The sequence below is a fragment of the Eptesicus fuscus genome, chromosome 5, assembly GCF_027574615.1.
Source record: "Eptesicus fuscus isolate TK198812 chromosome 5, DD_ASM_mEF_20220401, whole genome shotgun sequence".
Taxonomy (NCBI): Eukaryota; Metazoa; Chordata; class Mammalia; order Chiroptera; family Vespertilionidae; genus Eptesicus; species Eptesicus fuscus.
This window is the reverse complement of record NC_072477.1, coordinates 108868790-108895585: the sequence shown is the minus strand read 5'-3', so window position 1 is coordinate 108895585 and position 26796 is coordinate 108868790. Positions and strand designations below refer to the sequence as shown.

At 39.7% G+C, this 26796-nt stretch overlaps 1 protein-coding gene across 7 annotated transcripts in view; it reads left to right on the top strand.

Annotated features, from left to right (window-relative positions):
- The window catches only part of NEO1 (neogenin 1), a 360999-nt gene that overhangs the window by 263095 nt on the left and 71108 nt on the right, over positions 1-26796 (top strand). For all 7 annotated transcript variants that reach the window (XM_054716716.1, XM_054716720.1, XM_054716721.1 and 4 more), the window contains 5 exons: positions 13033-13187; positions 17883-18031; positions 18762-18900; positions 22149-22198; positions 23857-24004. In XM_054716716.1, coding sequence (XP_054572691.1) covers positions 13033-13187; positions 17883-18031; positions 18762-18900; positions 22149-22198; positions 23857-24004 — 641 coding nt within the window. The remainder of the gene's footprint in view (positions 1-13032; positions 13188-17882; positions 18032-18761; positions 18901-22148; positions 22199-23856; positions 24005-26796) is intronic.

Here is a 26796-nt window from a genome sequence, read left to right as displayed (position 1 = left end):
AGTGACAAGTGCTGCAAACCAGAGCTGACTGTTAAACATTTACTCCAGAACACCACCGCTATCACATCAACCTGTTTTACTTTGCTTTTGTTTTGAAACATGTAACACTGAAATTTTCTTTTTTTATTAATGTACTTATTGTGTCTGACTTGTTCAATAAAGTGTGACTGGCACCTAAAACAGAGCCTGGCATATAGTAGCACTAAATAAATATTTGTTAAGAGAATAAATTAATTTCAGTGGAGAAATAATAATTATTCAAGAAATTATGTTGAAATAATTAACTCTATTTGGTGGAAAGAATAAAAGTTCTACCTCTGTCTTTTATCATGTATAACAACAAATTACAGATGGGTCAAGAGATATTTTTAAAACTTATAAATGTATCAGAGAAAATGTAGAATTTATATTTATCATTATACTGTATGCCCTAACCGGATTGGCTCAATGGATAGAGCGTTTGCCTGCAGACTAAAAGGTCCCAGGTTTGATTCTGGTCAAGAGCATGTACCTTGGTTGCGGGCACATCTCCAGTAGGGGGTGTGCAGGAGGCAGCTGATGGATGTTTCTCTCACAGCAATGTTTCTAACTCTCTATCCCTCTCCCTTCCTCTCTGTAAAAAATCAATAAAATATATTTTAAATAAATAAATAATATATATATAATGTGTAACAGCGTAAAATTCCATATAATAAAACATCATAAACAAAGTCAAACTATCAAGTTTTAGGGTGGGAAAAATTTATAATTTTTTTAAAAAAATTAATAATTAAAAATTTATAATATATTGTGTTGATGGTCAGTCTATGTAAAGAACTCTGACAATCGTAAGTAAAAGATAAGTATCCCAAGAGACAAATGGTACAAGTAGATGATGATTCACAAAGTGGAAAGCTCATTAAAGTTAAAAAGTTTTCACTGTTACCACCAATCTTGGAAACACAAAATAATGAGTTATCATTTTCTACCTATAAGGCTGGCAAAAATTTTAAGTTGATAATATCTAGTGTTCAGCAAATTAAATGCGGGGAAGAAATTTGGTCTAGGCTCTGGGTGACAGTATAAATTGGAGTAGCCTTTGGAGAGGTGATTTGGCAGAATTTTGTATCTTCTTAATGCACATCACCTTCAATCCAACAATTACATTTCTAGGTGTCATCCTGTAGATACACAGATAGACATATGCATAGGGCAATCATAAAATGTTTACTATAGCATTGTTTCTAAGAATGAAAAAAAGGAAACAGTGTAATGTCTATTGATAGAAGAATGGGCACATAATTAGGATATGTATATCCATATGAAGTATGATGCAGGAATTTTTTAAGTGACTTATATCTATATATTTTAATGTGTATGTAAATGCCTATAGCTGTGATTTTAACCAGGGATAATTTTGCCCCCTGAATCCCAGGAAACACTTAGCAATGTCTGGTTATCATAACTGAGTTGGGAGGAGATGCTTACTGGCATCTAGTGAGTGGAAGCCAGAGATCCTCATAAACATCCTACAGTGTGCAGGATAGCTCCCTACAACAAAGATTTCTCCTGCATGAGGTTGAGAGAGCCTGGCTTGGAGAGATCTAGTAAGATACAGGCCAGTATATGCCAGAGTTAGGTCTCAGGGTAGGACAGGTTTTGAGGATCAAGAAAAACTGGGACTTTAAACATTTTTTAACTATCTATACTTTTGTTTTTAATGAAAACCCATCACATTTAAAATTTAAAATGTATCATGGATTGAAATAAGCAGGGATGGCTAATAAGAGAACTTGGAATTGAGAAAAAATATAAGAATTCAATTGGCAGGGGATCTATAATAATAAAAGTGTAATATGCTAATTAGACCGGATGAAGCTGGGGTTGTGAGTAAAGCCCGGGTCCTGGGTGCCAGAGAGAAGCTGGTGCCGGCAGCCGGGGGAAGGAAGGCCTACTCTTGCATGAATTTCATTCATCGGGCCTCTAGCATAGTATAAAAGAAGAGAAGATGCAAGGAGGATCAAATTTAATTGTTGTGTGTGGTGTTTGAGGGATAGGAGACTAAGAAAGCTAGTCTTAACTGGCCCAGAGTTTTTGGTAGGAATTAGTTAGATAATATAATAAAGTAGAAGTTTGGAGCAGAATATTGGAATACCAGTAAGAATTTGGACATCATAAGTAAAGAAAGGGGCCATTTTAGACTCCTGAGAAAGTGTGCACTGTGATTTTATTAAGCAGCTTTTATTATCAGTACTTTAATAGTACCAAACAAGACTAGAGGGGAGAAGAAATGGAGTCATGGAAACAGATCAGTACTATTTATGTTAATCTTGGCGTGGCTTGCAGGTGATTTAGAGTGGACAGAATAAATCTGCAAAATATTTCAAAGGACGATTCTTGGAGACTAATATGTTTTGTCTCTTCATTACTTTAGGTTTATGATATCTGAGTACAAGCAATGAAGGAGTAGAAAAAACAATTAAGTAAAAAGACTAGGTCCTGGTTACTTGTTTTATGAAGAAAATTTATTTAATCTTTATAAGCTTCAATTTTCTCATCAAAAGAAATGAGAATAACTTCACAAACTTACAAACCTACTTCCTGCTTTGGAAAAATCTACCACCAGGTGGCACTATGTGCCTTGGTCATTAGCTAAATTCTCTTGGGTTCCTGAGTTTTAAAGAATCCTTGTTGTGCCTTTTCAGCTATGAAATGTTCCCCTCCCTCCCCCCAGTGCCTTTAACATAAACAGTACTTTTCTGAAATTAGCTACTAAATGGAGAATACAGAGTACATTATTCTACAAATGAACAGCATTTTGGCATTCTTTCACTTCAAAGCCTTACGTATCTGTTAGTCTAGTCCAGGAATGGGCAAACTGTGGACCCTGGGCCAAATTAGACTTGTTATTTTCATGTCCCAGGAACTAAAAATAGTTTTTTACCTTTTCAAATAGTTTCATTGTAATAGGTTATGTAACTACATAATATTTTCCATTTTGCCTCTTGGCCTATATATATTTAAGAAATATTTCGCCCTTTCAGAAAAAGTTTGCCACCCTGATCTCCTTTTTTTCATTTAATACCTGAGTAAACTGAGGCCAAAAAAGAATTAGTGACTTGCCTGTGGTCCCCCTAGCAAGCTAGTGGTGTTGCCAGAACTAGAGCTGGAACGCCTAAGTTCTAGCCCAGTACCATCTTAATACCAGGTGTCCCTTGTTCTTTCTGTTTGACTCTTAGCTAACACATTCTAATCTAAGTCCCACTGTAATATCACACATTTATGACTCACCCTGGATCTTGTCCTGAAGTGTTTTTCTTGACAGACATTTGATTCTGGAACCTCCGACCCATCTAGTGTTAGAAGCCTTTTCAGGTGCTGGGTTTTCATCTTAGAGATGTAACTATTACTGACTTTGTTTTATTATAGTTCTTCTTTTGAAACTTTTTCTTGTTTTATAGTTCCCTTCACTCATTTCTCCCATTTTTTCCCTTTCACATTGAACAAAGATATACATAATATCATTATTATACAGTTTTTGCATATCAGAAGGCAAATTTCCATTCATTCAGCACACCTTTGTGATGCTGCTTCTGTGTATGAGCATTCTGCTGATTGCAACCTTTCACTTCCATTTAAAGTTAAATTGCACTTCAATCTTTCTCAGAGGGAACTTGTTCAAACTTTTAAGTGCAGAGTGAGCAAAACAGACTAATCTGTGCTTTCGCTTGGAACTTTTAATTTAGTACAGCAATTCTCAACTGATGTGCCACACAAATTTTTAAAACATGCAATACTTGACTACTTAGTCAGGGGCACTGACCTCTTTTTCCTTAGATTGTCAAATTAAAAAATGACAGCAGCCAACACAGTAGCCATCTAGTGTGAATGAATCAAAATTATACCTACTTTTTTGTCAGATTGGCAAAAAATATTTTTTTTGGTGTGCCACAGAATTTTAATAATTAGTTTATGTGTGCCATGAGATGAAAAAGGTTGAAAATCACTGGTTTAGTGAGATGTAAAATACATCTTCCTTTTAGACAGCAATCATTTGTGACCAAACCAAGTGTCAGAAACATCAGATACAGGAAATCAATTACCATCCTCTTTCTAAATCTTGTGAATTAGAGGTTTAGGTGAAGAGAAAATAATACCTTTAAGTACCTCAAATACCTCTGAGCACTACATTTTGTTATCATAGTACTCTTTTTCAATGTACCTTAGTATAGAAAAGCAACATCTATAAATGAGCAGGTAGCTTAACCCTTTGCACTCGCTTGCTTTTTTCTCGATTCCCTTATTCTAATGCTAACCATGTTGAGTCACACTCGACATCTGAGTGCAAAAGGTTAAAGAACTATAAAAAAACATTAAAAAACACTTAAATCCTTAAAATGCAAATGTTCCTATACAGTCAGACAAATTGAGATATGCTGATGTACAACTAAACAAATTTGAATCAGTAATTTCAAGGAAACATCAATATTTTAAAGTAAGAATTATAATTCAATATACCGTATTTTCCGGCGTATAAGACGACTGGGTGTATAAGATTTTCCTGGGTTAAAAAGTCTTATACGCCGGAAAATACGGTACTAGGTAATTTCAAATAATTTTTTCCACAGAGTAGTTTTGGGCCTTTTTATTATTCTGTCAAGATAGATACAGATCATTCTCCACAAGATTGGCAAATGTTAAAGGCTAGTTTTTTGTCTAAAACAAGTACATTTCTTCAAAATTATTTGTTGAGAACTCTTTGTAATTTGATCTGGCTTTTTTTATTTTATAGTAAATATAGTACACTGAACATAATTATAGACCCTCGGATGGACACAAAGACTGCCAACATTGAGCCCAGACACTACCTCTTTTAAAGAAACTAGAAATTTACATTTATATTTTCAGCTCATTACACCAGCCTGCTGGATTCATTTGTACATTCATTTGTGGTAAGATTTGTCAAACATTTCAAATCATTTTGAGAAAAAAAAAAAAGTCAAAAAGAGTATTCTTTTTTAAAAACTAAATTATAAAGGCCAGTGTAGAGGGGATCCAAAGTGGCTGCCGATGGGACAGTAGGCTGCAAGATAGTCTGTGAGTGAGAGAGCGAAAAGAGAGTGTATGGACGTGCGGGGAGTGTCTGTATTTGTGAGTGAGGGGCAGCTATATTCCATGGGACTGTTGGGGACTGGCAGACCAGGCTCTCTGGCTGGGCATCCTCTACTGCTGCTGAAATCTCTCCCGGAGCGGCCAGCTTTGCCGCAGAGACCGCGCCATCTTGAAGAGGAGAGTGACTGATCGGAAGCCCAGCCTTACTTTCAACCCGGGAGACCTCGGATACCTCCCGGGATCCTACAACCACAACACCCAGGGAGCAGCTGCCTCAGCTGCAAACCCACGAACACCAGGACTACAGCCTCTCCGACTGCTGGCGCCTAAAAAGTCTGTCCAGGGGGAGACAAAGCAGTGCAGATAGAAGGAAGAGCTGAATCGAACAACAACCACCCAGAATTGGCAAATTAAACACAGCTGATAAGGCAGTCCATGGGTGGAAAGATCAGATATCACCTAGAGAAAGTCAACGCAGGAGAGAGAGAGCTACATAACCAGACAGCCGGAGAGGAGCAGTCATGGGAAGACAAAGAAAAAGCCCACATACGAAAGCAAATGAGGAATCTCCGGAAAAGGAAATAAATGAAACGGAGGCAAGCAATATGTCAGAGAAAGAACTTAGAGCAATGGTCATAAGGACTCTGAAAAGGATGGAAGACAAATTCAACAGTATGCGTAAGAACCAAGAGGAAATGAAGAAGAACCAAGAAGAAATGAAAAATTACATGGATGCAATAAAGAACTCAATAGAAAGCATCAACAGTAGACTAGAAGAAGCAGAGGACCACATCAGTGAGCTAGAAGACAATGTAAAACACCCAAGCAGAGCAGCATCTAGGAAAAAAAAAAACAACCTTAAAAAACAGGAGGAGAGCTTAAGGGAACTTTGGGACAACACGAAACAACATCTGCATAATAGAGGTGACAGAAGGACAGGAAACTGAGCAAGGAATAGAAAACCTGTTTTGAAGAAATAATGACAGAAAACTTCCCTGATATTGGGAAGAAAAAACGCACACAAGTCCAAGAAGCTCACAGAGTCCCAAACAAGATAAACCCCAAAAGACTGACACCAAGGCACATTATAATTAAATGCACAAACACCAATGACAAAGTAAGAATCTTAAAGGCTGCCAGAGAGAGACAGAATGTTACCTACAAGGGATCTCTCATCAGACTATCGATTGATTTCTGAACAGAAACACATCAGGTCAGAAGGGAATGGAATGAAATATACAAAGTCATGCAAAGCAAGGGTCTGAATCCAAGAATACTGTACCCAGCAAGGCTATCAATTAAAGTTGAGGGTGAAATCAGGAGCTTCACACACAAAAAAGGACTAAGGGAGATTATTACCACCAAACCAGCAATGCAAGAAATGCTAAAGGGTCTGCTATAAAAAGAAGAAATAGGAAGGGAAGAAGGAACACAGGCATAAGGAATGAAAATGGTGACAAACAAGTACCTACCAATAATAACTTTATTATTTTAATTTCTTTATTGATTAAGGTATCACATATTTGTCCTCATCCCCCCATGCCCATCCCAAACCCCTCCCCACGCATGCCCCCACGCCTCTGTTGTCCGTGACCACTGGTTAGGCTCATATGCATGCACACAAGTCCTTTGGTTTATCGCTCCCTTATCCCCACCCTCCGCTACCTTCCCTCTGAGGTCCGACAGTCTGATCTATGCTTCCTTGTCTCCGGGTCTATTCTTGTTCATCAGTCTATGTTGTTCATCATTTCCCCTGGATGAGTGAGATCATGTGCTACTAGGAATAAACTTATAAGAACCAAAAATGAGCCGAAACCGGTTTGGCTCAGTGGATAGAGCGTCGGTCTGCAGACTGGAAGGTCCCAGGTTCGATTCCGGTCAAGGGCATGTACATTGGTTGCGGGCACATCCCCCGGTGGGGGGTGTGCAGGAGGCAGCTGGTCGATGTCTCTCTCTCATCGATGTTTCTAGCTCTCTATCCCTCTCCCTTCCTCTCTGTGAAAAATCAATAAAATATATTTAAAAAAAAAAAAAAAAAAAAGAACCAAAAATGAGACAAGCAATAATGGTTATGCTGAGAGGCAAATGAATCAGTCTGTAGTGGGTTTCTTTCTGGGCCAACAGTTCTTTTGAGTCCCAATTTCAATGTCAAACAGTTCCTTATGTGTACATGTCAGCAATGATATTTCAGTTCTGGATGGTGTAAATGGATTAAATGCCCCAATCAGAAGACACAGGGTAGCTGAGTAGATAAGAAAACATGACCCATATATCTCCTGTCTACAGGAAACCCACTTCAGAACAAAGGACTCACACAGACTGATGGTGAAGGGATCGAAAAAGGTTTTTTAGGCAAATGGAAATGAAAAAAAAAACAAAAGCTTGGGATAGCATTACTTTTATCTGATAAACTAGAGGCCCGGTGCACGAAAATTCGTGCACGGAGGGGGGTTGTCTCTCAGCCCAGCCTGTACCCTCTCCAATATGGGACCCCTTGAGGGATGTCCGACTGCCCGTTTAGGCCCGACCGGGATCGGGCCTAAACGGGCAGTCAGACATCCCTTTCACAATTCAGGACTGCTGGCTCCCAACTGCTTGCCTGCCTGCCTTCCTGATTGCCCCTAACCGCTTCTGCCTGCCAGCCTGATCACCCCCTAACCACTCTGCTGCCAGCCTGTTTGCCCCAAACTTCCCTCCTCTGCCGGCCTGGTCACCCCTAACTGCCCTCTCCTGCAGGGTTGATCACCTCCAACTGCCCTCCCTTGCAGGCCTAGTCATTCTCAACTGCCCTCCCTTGCAGGCCGGGTGCCTCCCAACTGCCCTCTCCTGCTGGCCATCTTGTGGTGGCCATCTTGTGTCCACATGGGGGCAGGATCTTTACCACATGGAGGCAGTTATATTGTGTGTTGCAGTGATGATCAATCTGCATATTACTCTTTTATTAGATAGGATAGAGGCCTGGTACAGGGCTGGGGGCCGGCTGGTTTGCCCTGAAGGGTGTCCCTGATCAGGTGGGGGTTCCCTTGGGGCGTGGGGCGGCCTGAGCAAGGGGCCTGTGGTGGTTTGCAGGCCGGCCATGCCCCCTGGAAACACAAGTGGAGGCCCTGGTATCTGGAATTTATTTTCCTTCTACAATTGAAACTTTGTAGCCTGGAGCGGAGCCAAGCCTGGGGCTCCCTCCGAGGCCAGTAGCCATTTGTGTTGGGGTTATAATTGAAACTTTGTTGCCTTAAGCGGGTGGGCCCGGCCAGGGTGTGTGGAAAGCTTTGCTTCCCCTGTTGCCGGTGGCAACCCTGGCCTGCCCTCTCAAGCTTCATTCTGCCGCCATTTGTTTGAATTTGTTTACCTTCTATAATTGAAACTTTGTAGCTTGAGTGGAGGCTTAGGCCTGGCAAGGTCAGGCGGAAAGCTTAGCTTCCTCTGTTACTTAGGAAACCTTGCTCTCTGTGGCTGTAGCCATCTTGGTTTGGGTTAATTTGCATACTCGCTCTGATTGGATGGTGGGCGTGGCATGTGGGTGTGGCTAGTGGGTGTGTCAGAGGTATGGTCAGTTTGCATATTTGTCTATTATTAGGTAGGATTAGACCTCAGAGTGAAAGCCATAGCAAGAGATAAGGAAGGCCACTTGATAATGTTAAAGGGAGCAATTCAAAAAGAAGATAAAACTCTGTTAAACATATTTGCACCCAATACAGGACCACACAGATACATTAAAAAAAAGCACACAACTTCTGGAGGTTATCAAGGGAGAGATTGACAGCAATACAGTCATAGTAGGGGACTTTAATACCCCACTAACACCACTGGATAAATCTTGTAAACAAAAAATAAGCAAAGAAACATCAATCCTAAATGACTCACTAGATCAGATGGAATTAATTGACGTCTTCAGAACATTTAACGCTGATGCCACAGAATATACATTCTTTTAAAGTGCACATGGGTCATATTCAAAGATAGACCACATATTGGGACCCAGGCAAAGTCTCTTCAAATTCAAGAAGATAGAAATCACATCAAGCATCTTCTCAGATCACAATGGCATAAACTAGAAATCAACTACAATAAAAATAAAAAAAATCAAACACACAGAGGCTAAATAGCATGCTATTAAACAATGATTGGGTTACCAAAGAGATCAAAGAACAAATAAAAAGCATCATGGTAACAAATGACAATGAAAACACAACAATCCAAAATCTATTGGACACAGTGAAAGCAGTCTTGAGAGGGAAGTTCATAGCTCTACAAGCCTACCTTAAAAAAAAACAAGAAAAATTGGTAATAAATTATCTAACCCTACAACTCAAAGAGCTAGAAAGAGAGCAACAAGGAAGGAAATAAAGATCAGCAGAGATAAACAATATAGAGACAAAAAAAAAAATACAAAAGATCAACAAAACCAAGAGCTGGTTCTTTGAAAGGATAAACAAGATTGATGAACCTCTAGCCAGGCTCACCAAGAAGCAAAGAGAGAGGACCCAAATAAACAAAATCAGAAATGAAAGAGGTGAAGTAACAACTGATCCCTAATAAATACAAATGATTATTAAAAAAAATACTATGAACAACTCTCCTCCAACAAAATGGACAACCAAGATGAAATGGACATATTCTTAGAAAAATACAAGCTGCCAAACTCCATCAGGAATAATCAAAAAACCTGAATTGGCTGATCACTACTGAAGAAATTGAAACAGCGATCAAAAATCTTTCAGCAAACAAAGGCCCGGGCCAGACAGCTTTACAAGGGAGTTCTACCAAGCATTCAAAGAAGAACTAAAACCTATCCTCATCAGACTATTCCAAAAAATTCAAGAGGAAGGAACCCTTCCAAGCTCTTTCTATGAAGCCAGCATTAACCTAATTCCAAAACCAGATAAAGACACTACAAAGAAAGAGAACTACAGGCCATTATCCTTGATGAACTTAGATGTTAAAATCCTCAACAAAATTCTAGCAAATCAGATTCAGCATTACATTAGAAAGATCATACATCATGACCAAGTTGGATTTATTCTGGGGATGCAAGGATGGTACAATATCCGCAAATCAATAAATGTGATACATCACATAAACAGAGACAAAAATCACATAATCATATCAATCGATGTAGAAAATGTATTTGACAAAATCCAACACCCTTTCTTGATAAAAACTCTTAGCAAAGTGGGAATAGAGGGATCATACCTCAACATAATAGAAGTCTTATATGCAAACCTACAGCCAATATCATACCCAATGGGCAAAAACTAAACCCATTTCCCCTAAGAACAGGAACAAAACAGGGATGCCCACTTTCACCACTCCTGTTTGATATAGTATTGGAAATGCTAACCATAGCTATAGGACAAGAAGAAGAAATAAATGGCATCCAAATTGGAAAAGAAGTAAAACACTCCTTTTTCACAGATGACATGATACTAGACATAGAAAACCCCAAACTTCATAAAAAAACTACTAGACATAATAAATTAATTTGGCAATGTAGGAGGATACAAAATTAACACCCAGAAATCTATGGCCGTTTTTATACACCAATAATGAACTCACAGAAAGAGAAACAAACAAACAAAAAAATCTCATTCACCATTATAGAAAAATCAAAAACAAAAAACAAAAAAAACTAAGATACCTAGGAATAAACTAAGGACATAAAAGACCTGTCCTTGGAAAACTACAGGACACTGAAAAAATAGATAGAGGAAGACATAAACAAATGGAAGAACACACTATGTGCATGGATTGGTAGAATCAACATCATTTAAATGTCCATACTACCCAAAGCAATCTACAGATTCAATGCACTCCCCGTTAAGATACCAGTGGCATATTTCAAAGATCTAGAACAAACTCTCCAAAACTTCATCAGGAATAAAAAAAAAAGACCCAGAATAGCCTCAGCAATCCTGAGAAAGAACAAAGTCAGAGGGATCACAATACCAGATAGCAAGCTATATTACCAAGCCACATTTCTAAAAACTGACTTGTAGTGGCACAAGAACAGACATACAGACCAATGGAACAGAACAGAGAGCCCAGAAATCTACCCAGGACATTACGCTCAATTAATATTTGACAAAGGAGGCAAGAGCATACAATGGCGTCAAGACAGTCTGTTTAGTAAATGGTGCTCGGAAATTTGGTCAGATACATGCAAAAAAATGAAACTAGATCACCAACTTACACCATACACAAAAACAAACTCAAAATGGCTAAAGTACTTAAATGTAAGATGGGAAACAATAAAAATCCTACAAGACTTTATAGGCAGCAAATAGCAGAAATATGTTGTAGCAACATCTTTTCAGACACAGCTCCTAGGGCAATGGAGACTAAGGAGAAAATAAACAAATGGGACTACATAAAAATGAAAAGCTTCTGCACAGCAAAAGAAACGATCAACAAAACAACAAGAAAGCCCACCTCATGGGAGAACCTATTTGCCAATGATATTTTCAATAAGTGCTTAATCTCCAAAATTTACAGATAACTCATAAAAATTATCAAAAGGAAGATAAACAATCCAATCAAAAAATGGGGAAAACGATCTAAATAGACACTTTTTGAAAGAGGATATACAGAAGACCGAGAGACATAACATGCTCAAAGTCACTAATCATTGAGAGATGCAAATGAAAACAACAATGAGGTACCATCTCACACCTGTCAGAATGGCTATCATCAACAAATGACAAGTGCTGGTGAGGATGTGGAGAAAAAGGAACCCTCGTGCACTGCTGGTGGGAATGCAGCCTGGTGCAGCCACTGTGGAAGACAGTATGGAGTTTCCTCAAAAAGTTAAAAATGGAACTCCCATTTGACCCAGTGATCCCACTTCTAGGACTAAATCCCAAGAAACCAGTAACACCAATCAGAAAGGATATATGCACCCCTATGTTCATAGCAGCACAATTTACAATAGCTAAGATTTGGAAACAGCCTAAGTGCCCATCAGCAAATGAGTGGATTAAAAAACTGTGGTACATGTACACAATGGAATACTATGCTGCTATAAAAAAAGAAGGAACTTTTACCATTTGCAACAGCATGTATGGAACTGGGGAGCATTATGCTAAGCAAAATGAGCCAGTCGGAAAAAGATAAATATCACATTATCTCACTCGTATGTGGGAAATAATGATCAACATAATTTGATGAACAAGAATTGATCCAGAGACAAATGGCGGGGGAGGTGGGGGGTTGGAGAGCAACCAAAGGACTTGTATGCATGCATATTAGCATAACCAATGGACACAGACATTGGGGCTGTGGGTGCTTGCCCGGGCGGGAATGGCTTTGGGCGGGGGAGTCAATTGGGGAAAAAGGATACATATGTAAAACTTTGGACAATAAAAAAAAAAAAAAAAGCCAGTGTCATGATTAGCTCATTTTATAGATTAGGTTACTTGAAGGTTTCATTAAATTTTTAATGTTTTCTTCCCAATTTTAAAAGTGATATCTCTAGTTTTCCTTTTATTGAGAATCTGTTATCAAAAATACATATAACATCCCTTGATATTTTCTGTGGAAATTGGGTCATATGTATAATCACCTTCTGTTTGTCTCCCTGAGAATCACCCCTTAAAATTCAATAATTTCTGAAGCCTACAAAATTGATGACCAGTTGTCTTATTTGAAATGGCATTGAGAAGGCCTTGTCTGTGTCTTCTCTGCAAAGAAGCTATATCAGTAATATTTAAACAAGAACATCAATAAGTTATCAAACATTTATGATATTGCTCTTTGCAAGTTTCCCTGTTCTGCTATGCACTGTTCCATCCCCGAAAGTTTCCTCTTTTGAGAGTTAATTTGACTTAAATTGATGAGATATTGATGTGGTATGGTAGCTATCTATAGTCATTGCAGTGAAAATGAAACTGCACATTTTAGAAATATTCCTAATCAATGCTTTTTCTTTCCGAATCATTTTGTCCAAAGGGAACGAGTTGAGAATACCAGTTACCCAGGAGAAATGCAGGTAACCATTCAAAATCTAATGCCAGCGACTGTGTACATCTTTAGAGTGATGGCCCATAATAAGCATGGCTCCGGAGAGAGTTCAGCTCCTCTTCGAGTAGAAACACAGCCTGAGGGTAAGTCTCCCACCTGTCTGTCACCCCACTTGTAGGTAGACCTATTTAAAGGTCTACCTTATGTGTAGCCTTGAACACCATAGGAGTGTAAAAGATAACAGTCCCTTAACTTTAAGGATTTTATGAATTAGTTAGAGATAAAATTAATTCACATCAAACAGTAAGCTAATAGTGTAAGATAATGTAATTCTGATACAGTCTCAAATTTTACTGGTTAAGATCTAACTCAATGGCTTTTATAATCTTTCCTCTGATCCTGATATTATATCTTTACAATTCTAAGATACAGTATTACTTTCTTTCTTGAATTGTGATTATGAATATCTTTTTTTTTTTTTGTAAGATTTTTTTAAATTGATTTTTAGAGAGAGAGGAAGGGAAAGGGAGAGAGAAGGAGACATTGATGCCAGAGTGAAACATTAGTTGGCTGCCTCCTGAACAATCCCTAGAGAGGATCAAGACTGCAACCCAGGCATGTGCCCTGACTGGGAATCGAGCTGGCAACCTTTCAGTACACAGGACAACACCCAAACAAATCAGCCATAATGGCAAGGACCATATCTCATTTATTTTATGGCAAAGACAGGGTCTTTTTCAACTTTATATTTCCCAGTGTGTAAAGTAGGTATTTAATATTTGTTATCACTTGGATTGTCCTGATCTTTATGCATACTACATTCTTAGGAATCTCTTTAAGGCTTTACTTTGGATCTTTGGTCTTTTGTGTTAGATACTGTTACTTCCGATTACATTTCTCAAGATTTTCTGCAACTTAAATGAAAGTCAGGTTGATTTATTTTATAAATGGCTTGTATGTCTTATATTTTTATTGTAAACTATAGCCCTGAAATTGTAAGAAGCAATCAAACCATAATAGATGCTTTTCCCATAGGCTTTCTTCCACACGTTTTCTTCTTTTAGCACAAGCCAGTTTTTCATCATGGCCTTCTCCAGTTTTCTTTAACTATTAACTGCACTAGTTTTTCAAGTGAACAAACTTCCAGTAACAAAGATTTTACTTCATCTATGAGTAACTTAGTTGCAAAACATTTGTGGAAGCTACTGACCAGGGAACGAAACAGACTTAATGAATTTGCCAGTGAAACTCTGGAAATAATTCAAAGACTTCTCCTGGTTTATGGATGGAATAAGCAAAGTCCAAAGGCTATGTGGAATGTCACTTCCTAATGCTGGAGCACATCATTTCCTCATCCAGTGTTTATTGAGCACCCCATTCCAGGTCCTACATAGGTATTAGAGATGCAGGGAGCACAGGATAGGAAGTTTCCTCTTAAAAACGAGCAGTCAAGATTGGAGGCCACTGATCCCTTCAGTGATAGAGCTTGAAGACCAGGAGTCAAACCCAGGCAAGAACAAGAGGGCCATCAGAGAGTCAGCAGGTTGATTTAAGGAAAGAATTTGTTCTCATTACAGGGAAAGGATTTGAATTTTACAGCTATTGTGTCCAGTTAAGAGCAGGAATAGTCTATTAGATTTCAAGCTCAATTTTCCTCCACTAACGTTCAAGTACAGGTATAATTTATGAGAGATACTGGGATACAAAACAAGGAACAATTACTGTAAAGTTAGGTATATCAAGGCAGGTTCCTAGGAAAAGATGAGTGTTGGCATTGAAGCATTTGACTTAGAGCAAGCATTCTTGGGGGGATAAACTGCATGACGCAAATTCCCCAAGTAGGATGAAACTACACATGGAAGGTGCATCATGATGAAAATAAAGGAAAAGACCACTGGATTTGACTGAGTGCAAGAGTTCCCTGGGGCTGTGAACCTTCTAAAAATACATGAAAGTATTTGTATGTCTGTACAAAGTCACATTTTCCTTGGGAAAGAGCCTGTGGCTTTCATTGTCATTTCAGAACTTATGAATCAAACTGTTGAGATCCACAGGACCAGAGGGTCATTGTTAATTTAGAGATGAAAGAAAAGATGTATGGGACAGTAGATTTATTAAGTGCCTACCATGGGCCAGTCACTGGTGTAAAGATGAGTCAAGATATGAAGTTGAGAAAGACTGGACTTCAGTCCACAAGAAGCTTACAGTCTGGTTCCAGAGACAGACAAGTAAACGGACAGTAGTGTGATGTGCTTGCATCACAGTCATTTGTTTAAGGAGTTTGGTTAAAAGAAAGTAGTTAAAAAGACTACAGATGGGAGGGGCAACAGATTCTGGTGAGGGTGTTTTAGGGATGGAGAGTGACTATCACGTGCTTTCACAAAAGAGAAGGTGTATTGGAGAGCAGTTTGCACTTCATCTGGAGGTAATCAGCCTGTGTGGGAGCATAAGCGCTGTGTGGAGTCAGCCCTTGGGAAATATTTTACATATTTAGCTTCACAAACCAACTTAAATTTTTTTCCATTTATTATGCCACTGTATAGCTGAAATGAAAGCATTTATTAGCACACTTTTTAGGATCATATTTGCCTATGTTTAGGTTAGCCAATGAATATACTGAAAATTATTTCATGGGAATTTGGGGACTGTTTTCCTTCTCCTTAAATAAGTTAGAGGAAAGTTTTCCATATCATCAGAAGTGTGACAAATCCCACTTGTCAGGCTGCACAAAATATGCTCTTAACATTATGTGAAAAGCAAGACTCATGATTAAAAAAGTAAACAGCTGTCAGAATAACCATATTCAGGTTTCTCTACTTTGGTAGCAAAACTAATCTTAAGCTGTGGTGCTGTTATTTAAGAAAGCCAGCTTGTTTTATACTTAACTAGAGACCTGGTGCATGAAATTCATGCATTGGGGTGGGGGGTGTCCCTCAGCCCAGCCTGCACCCTCTCCAATCTGGGACCCCTCAGGGGATGTCCGACTGCCAGGGATCGGGCCTAAACTGGCAGTCGGACATCTCTCTCACAATCCGGAACTGCTGGCTCCTAACCGCTCTCTTGCCTGCCAGCCTGATCACCCCCTAACCACTCCCCTGCCAGCCTGATTGATGCCTAACTGCTCCCCTGCTGGCCCAATTGCCCCCAACTGCCCTCCCCTGCAGGCCCAGTCACCCCTGACTGCCCTCCCCTGCTGGCCTGATCACCCAGAGTACCCTCCCCTACCAGCCATCTTGTGGCAGCCATCTTTGACCACATGGGGTGGCCATCTTGTGTGAGGGCATGAGGGTCAATTTGCACATTACCTCTTTATTATATAGGATTCACTCCCCCCACCCCCCGCCCGCCCTGCTTTCCTTAAATCTAATGGGTGTCTTACAGAAACACTACCACCAGAGAAGTTGTTTTCAAATATAGTGTCCAGCAAAGTTAGGCATAGGCAACCATCCAGGATTTGTGTATAAACGGAGGCTGGAACCTGTCAGTCAGACAAAAAGAATATCTTACAAAGGTATGTGAGCCATTGTAGGAGTTGGAGCTGGACAGTCAACCAATCGACCAATCATTGAATCTTCCAGTCACATATGTCCTAAGGAGGGGGGTTGTACTAATCTTCTAACTGGTCTTATTGAGCCCATGTTTTAGAATCAGAAAGTGCTCAACTCCTGGCTCTAACATGTACTAACTTCCAACACTTGGAACCGTTCTTAACTTCTCAACCTCATCTATGAATACAGATGATAATCATATCCATCTCATTTAGTTAGCCCAAAGATTAAATAGATGTAATTTAAATACATGTAAAGCACTCAGTGCTGAACTGACTGCAAGCATTCAATAAAAGGTAGCTATTTGTAAAATTACTCTTTTATCTCTAGTCTTGTTCCCTTAACCATTTTTCTCCCATGTGTGTGCTTACATGTCCTTTCTAAACATATATCTGATCCAGTTATGTCATGTTCTGCTCATAATTTTTCAGTAATTATCTAACACCTACAAGAGATAATCCAAAGTCCATGACAGGGCATTAAAGGTCCTTCATTATCTGGCTCTTGTCATCCTTTTCTCCATTTTCTCTCCCATATCTACTCTCTGTTTCAGCCTCACCACCTAACACTGCCTTCTCACACGTTGTTCCCCATTTACTGAAATAGTTTTGCCCTTGGTACCTGATAAAACTACTCATTTTTCTTGCTTCCCAGAAGTCGTCACTTATCTTTCCCTTTCTTACCCACACCCACCCAAAGCAGAATTATGTGCTCTCTTTCTGTGTTTGTTACATTTGCTACTTAATTGTACTTATGACATTATTTGTAACTATTTATAAATCTGACTTCCCTCTAGACTGGGAATGCTTTGGGACAGAGATTCTGTCCCTCCCTGCATCCCCACCACCGGAAAGGGAGGTTCTCTTTTTGTGATGGTGGCTTTATATAGTGTTCTTCTTTTTTCCCCTTTTAATAAATTGGAGATTTTTCACAGATAAAAATGTGGTTTTAATTTAAATCATAAAAAGGTAAACTTGTTTAATTATATATTATCCTAAAACCATGTCAATAAAATAAATTGTTTTCTTATTTTTTTTATTATTTTTAAAACATGGCCATCTATAATAATAAAAGCATCCTATGCTAATTAGACTGGATGTCCTTCCTTCCAGACGAAGCCGCGGCGGGGAGGGGCCGAGGCAGAGGCAGCTTCCACGACAGGCGGGGGCCAAACCCTTTGCATGAATTTCGTGCATCGGGCCTCAAGTTATGATATGATTGCTGAGAATGGTTATTGAGGGGTGCAGTAAATTTCATTTATATCTTGCTGTCTTGAAATTTTCTTTCCAGTTCAGCTCCCTGGCCCAGCACCTAATATCCGAGCGTATTCAACTTCCCCTACTTCCATCACTGTCACCTGGGAAACACCATTGTCTGGCAATGGGGAAATTCAGAATTACAAATTGTACTACATGGAAAAAGGGACTGACAAAGAACAGGTATAAGATAAAGCCATTTTTTAAGTTACAGTTGACAAACATTATTTTCAGGTGTACAACATAGTGATTAGACATTTATATATCTCACATAAATAAGATTGTGAGAGGGTTCAGGCCAGGCCAAGGGACCCCACCAGTGCACAATTGGGGCCAGGGAGGGGACGCAGGAGGGCTCCAGGGCGTGCCCGGCCCATCTTGCCCAGTCCTGATCGGCCGGACCCCAGCAGCAAGCTAACCTACCGGTCGGAGCATCTGCCCCCTGGTGGTCAGTGCGCGTCATAACGACTGGTTGAACAGTCGGACACTTAGCATATTAGGCTTTTATTATATAGGATGAAGTGATAACCCTGATAACTTCTAGTACCCATCTGATACCATACATGGTGATTATATGAAGCCAGTTTTCAATCCATTGATTGCAGTAGTAGAGTTGAACTATATTTCCAAAACTTAATGCTTGCTAATCTAGAAATCTGAGGGGAAAAAAGGATAGAAAATGAAAGTTGACAGTTTCTGTTTCTTTGTGCAGAGATTTATTCTGTAGATTTTACCAGCAAGAATCACTAAAGACCAAGCAATATTCCTCAGTAAATTGCCAGTGTTTATGGTTAATCTGCTTTGACTGTTAAATAATATTCTGTATAATAATAATCAGTATAGTTCATTCTTTTTTGTAATATGTCTTTTGGTGTGAGTTGTGTATATATAAATTGTTTTCGTTCTATTTAAGGATGTTGATGTTTCAAGTCACTCCCATACCATTAATGGGTTGAAAAAATATACAGAGTATAGTTTCCGAGTGGTGGCCTACAATAAACATGGTCCTGGAGTCTCCACACAAGATGTTGCTTTTCAAACATTGTCAGATGGTGAGTCTTTCTTCCTTTGCAACAGAATACTGTGCTTGGGGGCCCTGGTAACATAGTAGTAAGATCATGGGCTTTGATGTCAAGAAGATCCTGTTCAGCCCTAACCAGTTTGGCTCAGTGGATAGAGCATCAGCCTGCGGACTGAAGGTCCCAGGTTCAATTCTGGTCAAGGGCATGTATCTTGGTTGTGGGCACATCCCCAGTAGGGAGTGTGCAGTAGGCAGCTGATCGATGCTTCTCTCTCATTGATGTTTCTAACTCTCTATCCCTTTCCCATCCTCTCTGTAAAAAATCAATAAAATGGGGACATATGTAATACTTTCAACAATAATGTTTTTTTAAAAAAAGAAGATCCTGTTCAAATCCCAGTATCCATTTTTCATAGTGACTTTGTTTCTTTAACGTAAAATGTAAAGTATACCAACTTCATTGGGTTGCTGTAACAATTTATTAAGAAACATAGAACATGGTAGTGCCTGGTACCAAATAGCTTCTCAGTGTTTTTATTTTTAGTAGGGGCTTTTGTATAAGTAACTATTATTTCTTATTCATAACACAGACTATTCAAGGGCTGTGAAAAGGCAAGCCTTAGTCTATTTAGCAATCCAAATAGGTCTTTTTAATCCCACAGTGTTTTAGGATAATGTCATTTCTCACCAGATCCAAGCAAAGTTATATATATGCATATACCCATTACGTAGAGCAGTATTTTTCAAACTACAGCTTGCTAAAGAGATTGAGTAGGTCAAGAACCAGTATTTAAAATATATATATTTTTAGAATAGAACAGAAAATAAGTTTATTGTACTTAGTAAGTATATATATTGTTTCCTGAAACTCACCTAAATCCAATGTGTTACAAAAATATCTTTTTCTAAAAAATGCATGTATATGCATATACCCCTTATATATAAACTTGCACGTTTTAAAGGCTATGATTTTACTCCTTTAAGCAAATGCTCAAACATAACATCAGCAACAATGGAGCCAACTGACATTATGTGTGTCCTGCTAGGAGGCATTGAGAAAGACACAATGACTGTCTCCCCTATGTTGTATCGCTGTGAAAAATGTTTCACTTGAATCTGATCATGATGAAACAAGTAGACATATCCAAAGTGGGGGGAATTCTGAAGAAAAAAAAAATTGCCTAGATTCTTAAAAAATACTAATTTCATGAAAAAAATGGTTACAGACTCATCCTAGAATCTAGATTAAAGAAGACACATGAAATATAAAATAGTTATCATCTGTTGTTAGTTCCTAGATCTAGGACTAAAAATAAATAAAGGGCACTATTGATACATTTACTTAATGTTAAATATGTATACTATTAGGCAATATTAAGTATCAGATATGTTATTAGGTATATTCGATAATGTTTTGTGTTAAGATTAAATTTTCTGAAAGTGTTCATTATATTATAGTTTTGTTGGAGAATGTCTGAATTTAGGAGCACATACCCTAGTTTTTAGGAGTGAAGTCTCATGTGACTGCAGCTATCTCTCAGATGACTCACCAACAATCTGTAGATAGATAAATATGTTTGTGTAAATATAGTGAAAACTAGAGAAGATGTGACAGAACATTAACAATTGGTGAATTCAGGGAAAGAATATAGAGTGTTCCAAAAAATGTATAATCACTTTAACAGCTGGTAGTTCAACTGATGTTTCTTTCTTTTCAGATTTAACCCACTGAAATTAATAATGGGTTAAAAGTATGTATACATTTTTGGGGGACATCCTATATACAGCATACATATGTATGGCATATCCTTACCATTGTGTTCAGTATGCTTACTATTTTTCAAGATAAATTGGTAAAAATAAATACAAACTATAGTTTGGTTAGCCAACCACATAAGCCAGTTGGTCAAGACGGTGAAAAGTTGAAAGGGTTTTGAAATCTACATATGAGCCAGTTTTAACTGCACTAGGCGGGTTGGCATGCTGACTACAGGGAACTGAATGTGTCTGAGCATGGTGCTTAAGGGCAGCACTTGGGAGTAAGACAAATTTTGGTTCCTATGTTAGCTGAAATAAATACTGTGGACAAGAGATTTGAACCTCATCTATAAAGTGGGAATAATAATGGAAATTCCAGTGCGGGATTGTTGTAAGGATTAAGTCCCTGCCACATAAGAGCACACAGCAAATCTTAGCTGTGATGATGTTGATGAAGAAGAAGAAAGAGAAGGAGGAGAGCGAGGGGAAGGAGGAGGACACTGCAACAGCAACTACTTTGGGGGCCTCTGCAGCTGTGTCAGAAGTTCTTAACGGAAATGACTGGAAGCATTCATAGACTTCTTTCAAGTACAGGTGCCTGAGTCCTACACCAGACCCTTTGAGGGTTGAGGCCTGATGCACTTTGTACAAGATACAACATTGAGCAAGAATAGTCTCTGTCCTCCAGAAGCCTATATAGCACAATGGGCATTGAGTTATATACCTAGTCACCAAATGTCAGAGAAAGGGCGAGAGAAGATTCCATAGATGGATTAGGAGAGAAGACCTAAAGTCAGAATTCTGTGTGCAGAGAGAAAATCCAATAGGATTACTTGAATTCTCTTTGCTTGCTTTAGTTACTACAAAGGGGAATGCTGGCGAGTGTGTGGACCATAAACTTTGAGATACCCCTGTCTTATGTTCTAATATGTGAGGAACTAAAGTGGTACAGCAATTTGTTTAAGCAACAAACTTTTCACATCATTTCCTAAATATCTCTGTTTTACTTAAGAACTGCCTTCAAAACCAGTTTTGGAACTTCACTAGAAAGCCAAGCTCACTGACTTATGTCCTTCTCATTTTGGATTTATAATGACATTACCCACTTCATTTACTTTCCATATTCGTTAGACTTGTTTCTAGATTTGTGGTTCTTCCCCAGAATAAAACTATGATATCACCAAGAATGATCAAAAGAATATGTTGAAGGTCCAGAATGTATCTGGGGTCTAGAAAAGTTTAGAGTCAGTCACATTCTTGAAATAATTATCTTACTTACCAAAAGTACAATCTGACTTGGGTATGGGTGTGTATATATGAAGGCGTCTCATTTTTTTAAATGAATCAAACATGACCACACCTTATCCACATACTACTATCAACACAAGGGCACTGACAGCTGCATTTTGACCTTCAGGTTGCATAATTAGTGTTTGAGATGTGCATTTGTGTAAAGTCCAGCCAAGAAGAGTCAAATGTTGAATGATTAAAAAAAAACATTTTTTTTTTTTGCCTGCCCAGTTCCCAGTGCTGCTCCTCAGAATCTGTCCTTAGAAGTAAGAAATTCAAAGGTAAAACTTTTTATTGCCATTGTTCATTTTTACTGGTATACTATTAAAACTCAGAAGGGCTTATAGAGAGGGAGATCCTACATCAAAACAATCATTATCAGGAAATAAGGTAACCTAGATATTACACTTGCCAGGAAAGCTGGGCTTAGAAACCAACTTTAGTTTATTCTGTTTAATTTTACTGCCTTTCTGCAAATATATTTCTATTATGTAAATTATTATAATCTAGATATTAATAGTCCAGACCTTGGTGATTAGGTAAAAGGTAGGAAGTCGCTTATGATACGTAGTTCCTTAGTCTTGTGAGATGAGCCCAGTGTGAATATCTCTGATGGTTGCAGATGCTGAAACCATCTCTCCGAGTCACGTTCACTGTACACTTATGGCATGTACCCCTCTCAGAAGGCCCAGAGTCCTTTCTGGACTACATAGACTTCTGACATGTTCAATCCTTTCAAAAAGTACAATTGGACTCCTTTTCCTTAAAAAAATAACCAGCTGCTAATTAATGATCCCCTTTTGGAAGAGTTTTAGACAGAAATTATCTAAGTTCAGCTGTTCCACAATTGAGATGGGAAGAGAACCTTACACCTAACAATAGTTTACTGCCTAATTCATGTGCTTCTGACCTTACGTTTTCTTCTGAAAACTTTTTTGAGACTTTTGTCTTCATTCTGGCAAAACACCCAGGAGATCAAAGGCCCAGAGTATACTGCCAACAAATATAATAACCCACTTTGGTCATTGGTGTTTTTTTTTAATTAATAAGTATTTTTGAGTGATTAGTAAGTAACTTAATAAAACTCTAATCACCCTACTGGCTTTATGTTCCTTCCCTTTGCACAGAATTTGGGATAATCCTATCTAATAAAAAGGTAATATGCAAATTGACCATCACTCCAACACACAAGATGGCTGCCCCCATGTGGTCAAAGATGGCCGCCCCCATGTGGACACAAGATGGCTGGCAGGGGAGGGCAGTTGTGAGCGATCAGGCCAGCAGGGGAGGAAAGTTGGGAGGGACCAGGCCTGAAAGGGAGGGCAGTTGCGGAGGGGGAGACCAGGTCTGCAGGGGAGAGCAGTTACAAGGCTGGCAAGGGAGGGAAGTTAGGGGTGACCGGGCCAGCAGGGGAGAGCAGTTGGGGGCGACCAGGCCTGCAAGGGAGGACAGTTAGGGGCGACCAGATCTGCAGGGGAGGGCAGTTAGGAGCAACCAGGCCTGCATGGGAAGGCAGTTAGGGGCAACCAGGACAGCAGGGGAGGGCAGTTAGGGGCGACCAGGCTGGCAAGGGAGGGCAGTTAGGGGTGACCAGGCCGCCAGGTGAGGGCAGTTAGGGGCAATTGGGCCAGCAGGGGAGCAGTTAGGCATCGATCAGGCTGGCAGGGGATTGGTTAGGAGCAATCAGACAGGCAGTCAGGCAAGCGGTTGGGAGCCAGCAGTCCTGGATTGTGAGAGGGATATCTGGTGGGATCGGGCCTAAATGGGCAGTCAGACATCCCTCAAGGGGTCCCAGATTAGAGATGGTGCAGGCTGGGTTGAGGGACACCCCCCCCCCCATGCACAGATTTCGTGCACCAGGCCCCTAGTAATATATAAAATAGTTAGGACCAAGCTTTTGACATATTTGGTCTTTTCCCTATAAACTTATGCTTTCTAGAGTATTATGATTCACTGGCAGCCACCTCCTCTAGCCACACAAAATGGGCAGATTACTGGCTACAAGATACGCTACAGAAAGGCCTCCCGAAAGAGTGATGTCACTGAGACGTTGGTGCCCGGGACCCAGCTGTCTCAGCTGATTGAAGGTGAGTTCCTCTGCGCATTGGCAAAAGTTGGGAGATGTACCTGCCTTAGACACTGAGCTATGCTAGTCTGATTACTGCCTGGAGCTGTTGTCTGCACAAAGTTAAAATGGTTCAAAAGGATTTGTAAAAATTTGATAAAAATTAATTGAAAACACTCTTACACGTTCTGCCATTTCTGAATGAGATTATATTTTAGTTTTATTTCCTTGTGTTTTTCTGTATTCTTTATATGTAGTTTTTTTATAATCTGAAAAAAAGTTCAAAGCTATATAAACAAAGAGTCTGCACAGTCTAGATCAGTGATGGCAAACCTATGGCACGCGTGTCAGCACTGACACGCGTAGCCATTTCTGATGACACGCGGCCGCTGAGGCGGCCGCATGCCGAGGATGAAACATTTGCGAAATAATGTTTTTTCCTCAAAGTGATACACTACCCGAGTTATGCTCAGTTTTTTGGCGAAGTTTGACACACCGAGCTCAAAAGGTTGCCCATCACTGGTCTAGATGTTAGCAAAGTGTACAGACAGTGAAAGTGTACTCTAGTAATCCAGCAAGCTTTTCTCCTTACCCCTCATCTATAGATGAGACTGACTCCTTTCAAAATAGGAGAAGGTGAATGTTTGTCTCCATGGAGGCAATCCTCTCGTTTCTGCAGACAGTAAACATGGCTGTCGTGAGTGCTGCTGAGAAATCTCACTGAAGGAACATTACTGTAAAATTTCTCAGAGATGTTCTTAAAAGTCAGTTTCTGATTTTACTCCAGATACAGTTAAGGAACAGTTTCCATCTGTAAGGGTTTTACTTTGAATATTTAATAGCAGATATTTACTGTATACCAGGCATTGTTCTTGTTGCCGATAACATAAAAATAGAGTACAGTCCTTGCCCATGAGGGAACTATTCATTTTTTTTCAATTCAACATTTGATGTATAAGGAAAATACCATTTTCATGATAAAAATCGATTTTTCTTTTTTTGTTGTTTTTTGTTAATCCTCGCTTAAGGATATTCTTCCATTGACTTTTAGAGAGAGTGGAAGGGAGGGGGAGAGAAACATCGATGTGAGAAAGACACATCGATTTCTTGCCTCCTGCACATGCCCCAACCAAGGCCGGGGGTCAAACCTACAATCAAGGTACGTGCCCTTGACTGGAATTGAACCCAGGACCTTTCATTCTGCGGGCTGATGTTCTGACCCAAACCGGCTAGGGCTAGATTTTTCTTTATCAAGAAAATTCTTGCATTTTAAAATCATATTTAGATTGTTTCATTTGTTTAACAGATTTTATTGAGTTTTTATCAATGTGGGCTAGCACTGGGCATATAATGGTGAACAAAAATGAAAATCTTTGCTCTCTTAACATTACCTTGAAGTTTGGTAAGTATTAGAGAATAATACAGATTATCAGGATCCTGTATTGAACAATAACCAACATAATTAAGTTTTAGCCAAAAGTAATTGTTGTTTCTTCTTTTTGTACCACTTAACATATTCAGCCATCTATACTAATAAAAGACTAATATGCTAATTAGACCAGGAAATCTTCTGGACATCCTTCCAGACAAAGCCGTGGTGGCGGGGCCGAGGCAGAGGCGGTTAGGGGCAATCAGGCCAGCAGGGGAGGGCAGTTGGAAGCAAGCAGGCTGGTGGGGGGCAGTTGGGAGCGAGCAGGCCAGCAGGGGGGCAGTTGGGGGCGAGCGGGCTGGCAAGGGGGGAAGTTGCGAGTGATCAGGCCAGCAGGAGGGGCAGTTGGGGCGATCAGGCCGACAGGGCCAGTTGGGGGCAGTCAGTCTGGCAGGGGTGGGCAGTTAGGGGTGATCAGGCCAGAGGGTGGAGCAGTTGGGGTTGATCAGGCCAGCAGGCAGAGTGGTTAGGGGCAATCAGGCAGGCAGGCAGGTGAGCGGTTAGGAGCCAGCAGTACTGGATTATGAGAGGGATGTCCGACTGCCAGCAGTCGGACATCCCCCGAGGGGTCCCAGATTAGAGAGGGTGCAGGCCAGGCTGAAGAACACCCCCCCCCCCCCACCGCACCGTCCTCGTGCAAGAATTTCATGCACCGGGCCACTAGTATCTTTATAATATAATTTGTGTGCCTTAGTTTTAGTCTGTGAATTCTGTTGGTTACTTTGAGGGAGAGGAACTCTTAACCATTTTACATGTGGGACTTCCTTGCGCATGCTTTTATTCACTCTCACTCACTTGCTAACTCACTCTCTGAACATACTAACTCTCCCCAAAGGGAAAGGCATGATAATCTGATCAGTAGAATTCTTTTTTTTTTCCTCTCAATTTTTATTTATTTATGTGTACATATCTTACCATTGCCCCCCCCCACCCCACTCCCATATATGCCCTCACCCCCCATAGTTTTGCGTCCATTGGTTATGCTTATATGCATGCATTCAAGTCCTTCAGTTGATCTCTTATCTTCCCCACCTCTCCCTAACCTTCCTGCTGTAATTTGACAGACTGTTTGATGCTTTACTGTCTCTGTATCTATCTTTTTGTTCAACAGTTTATAATGTTCTTTATTATCCATAAATGAGTGAGATCATGTAGTATTTTTCTTTCATTGACTGGCTTATTTCACTCAACATAATGTTCTCCAATTCCATCCAGGTTGCTGCAAATGGTGAGAATTCCTTCTTTTTTATGGCAGCATAGTATTCCATTGTGTAGATGTACCATAGTTTTCTGATCCAGTCATCTGCTGATGGGCACCTAGGCTGTTTCGAGATCTTAGCTATTGTAAATTGTGCTGCTATGAACATAAGGGTGCATATATCCTT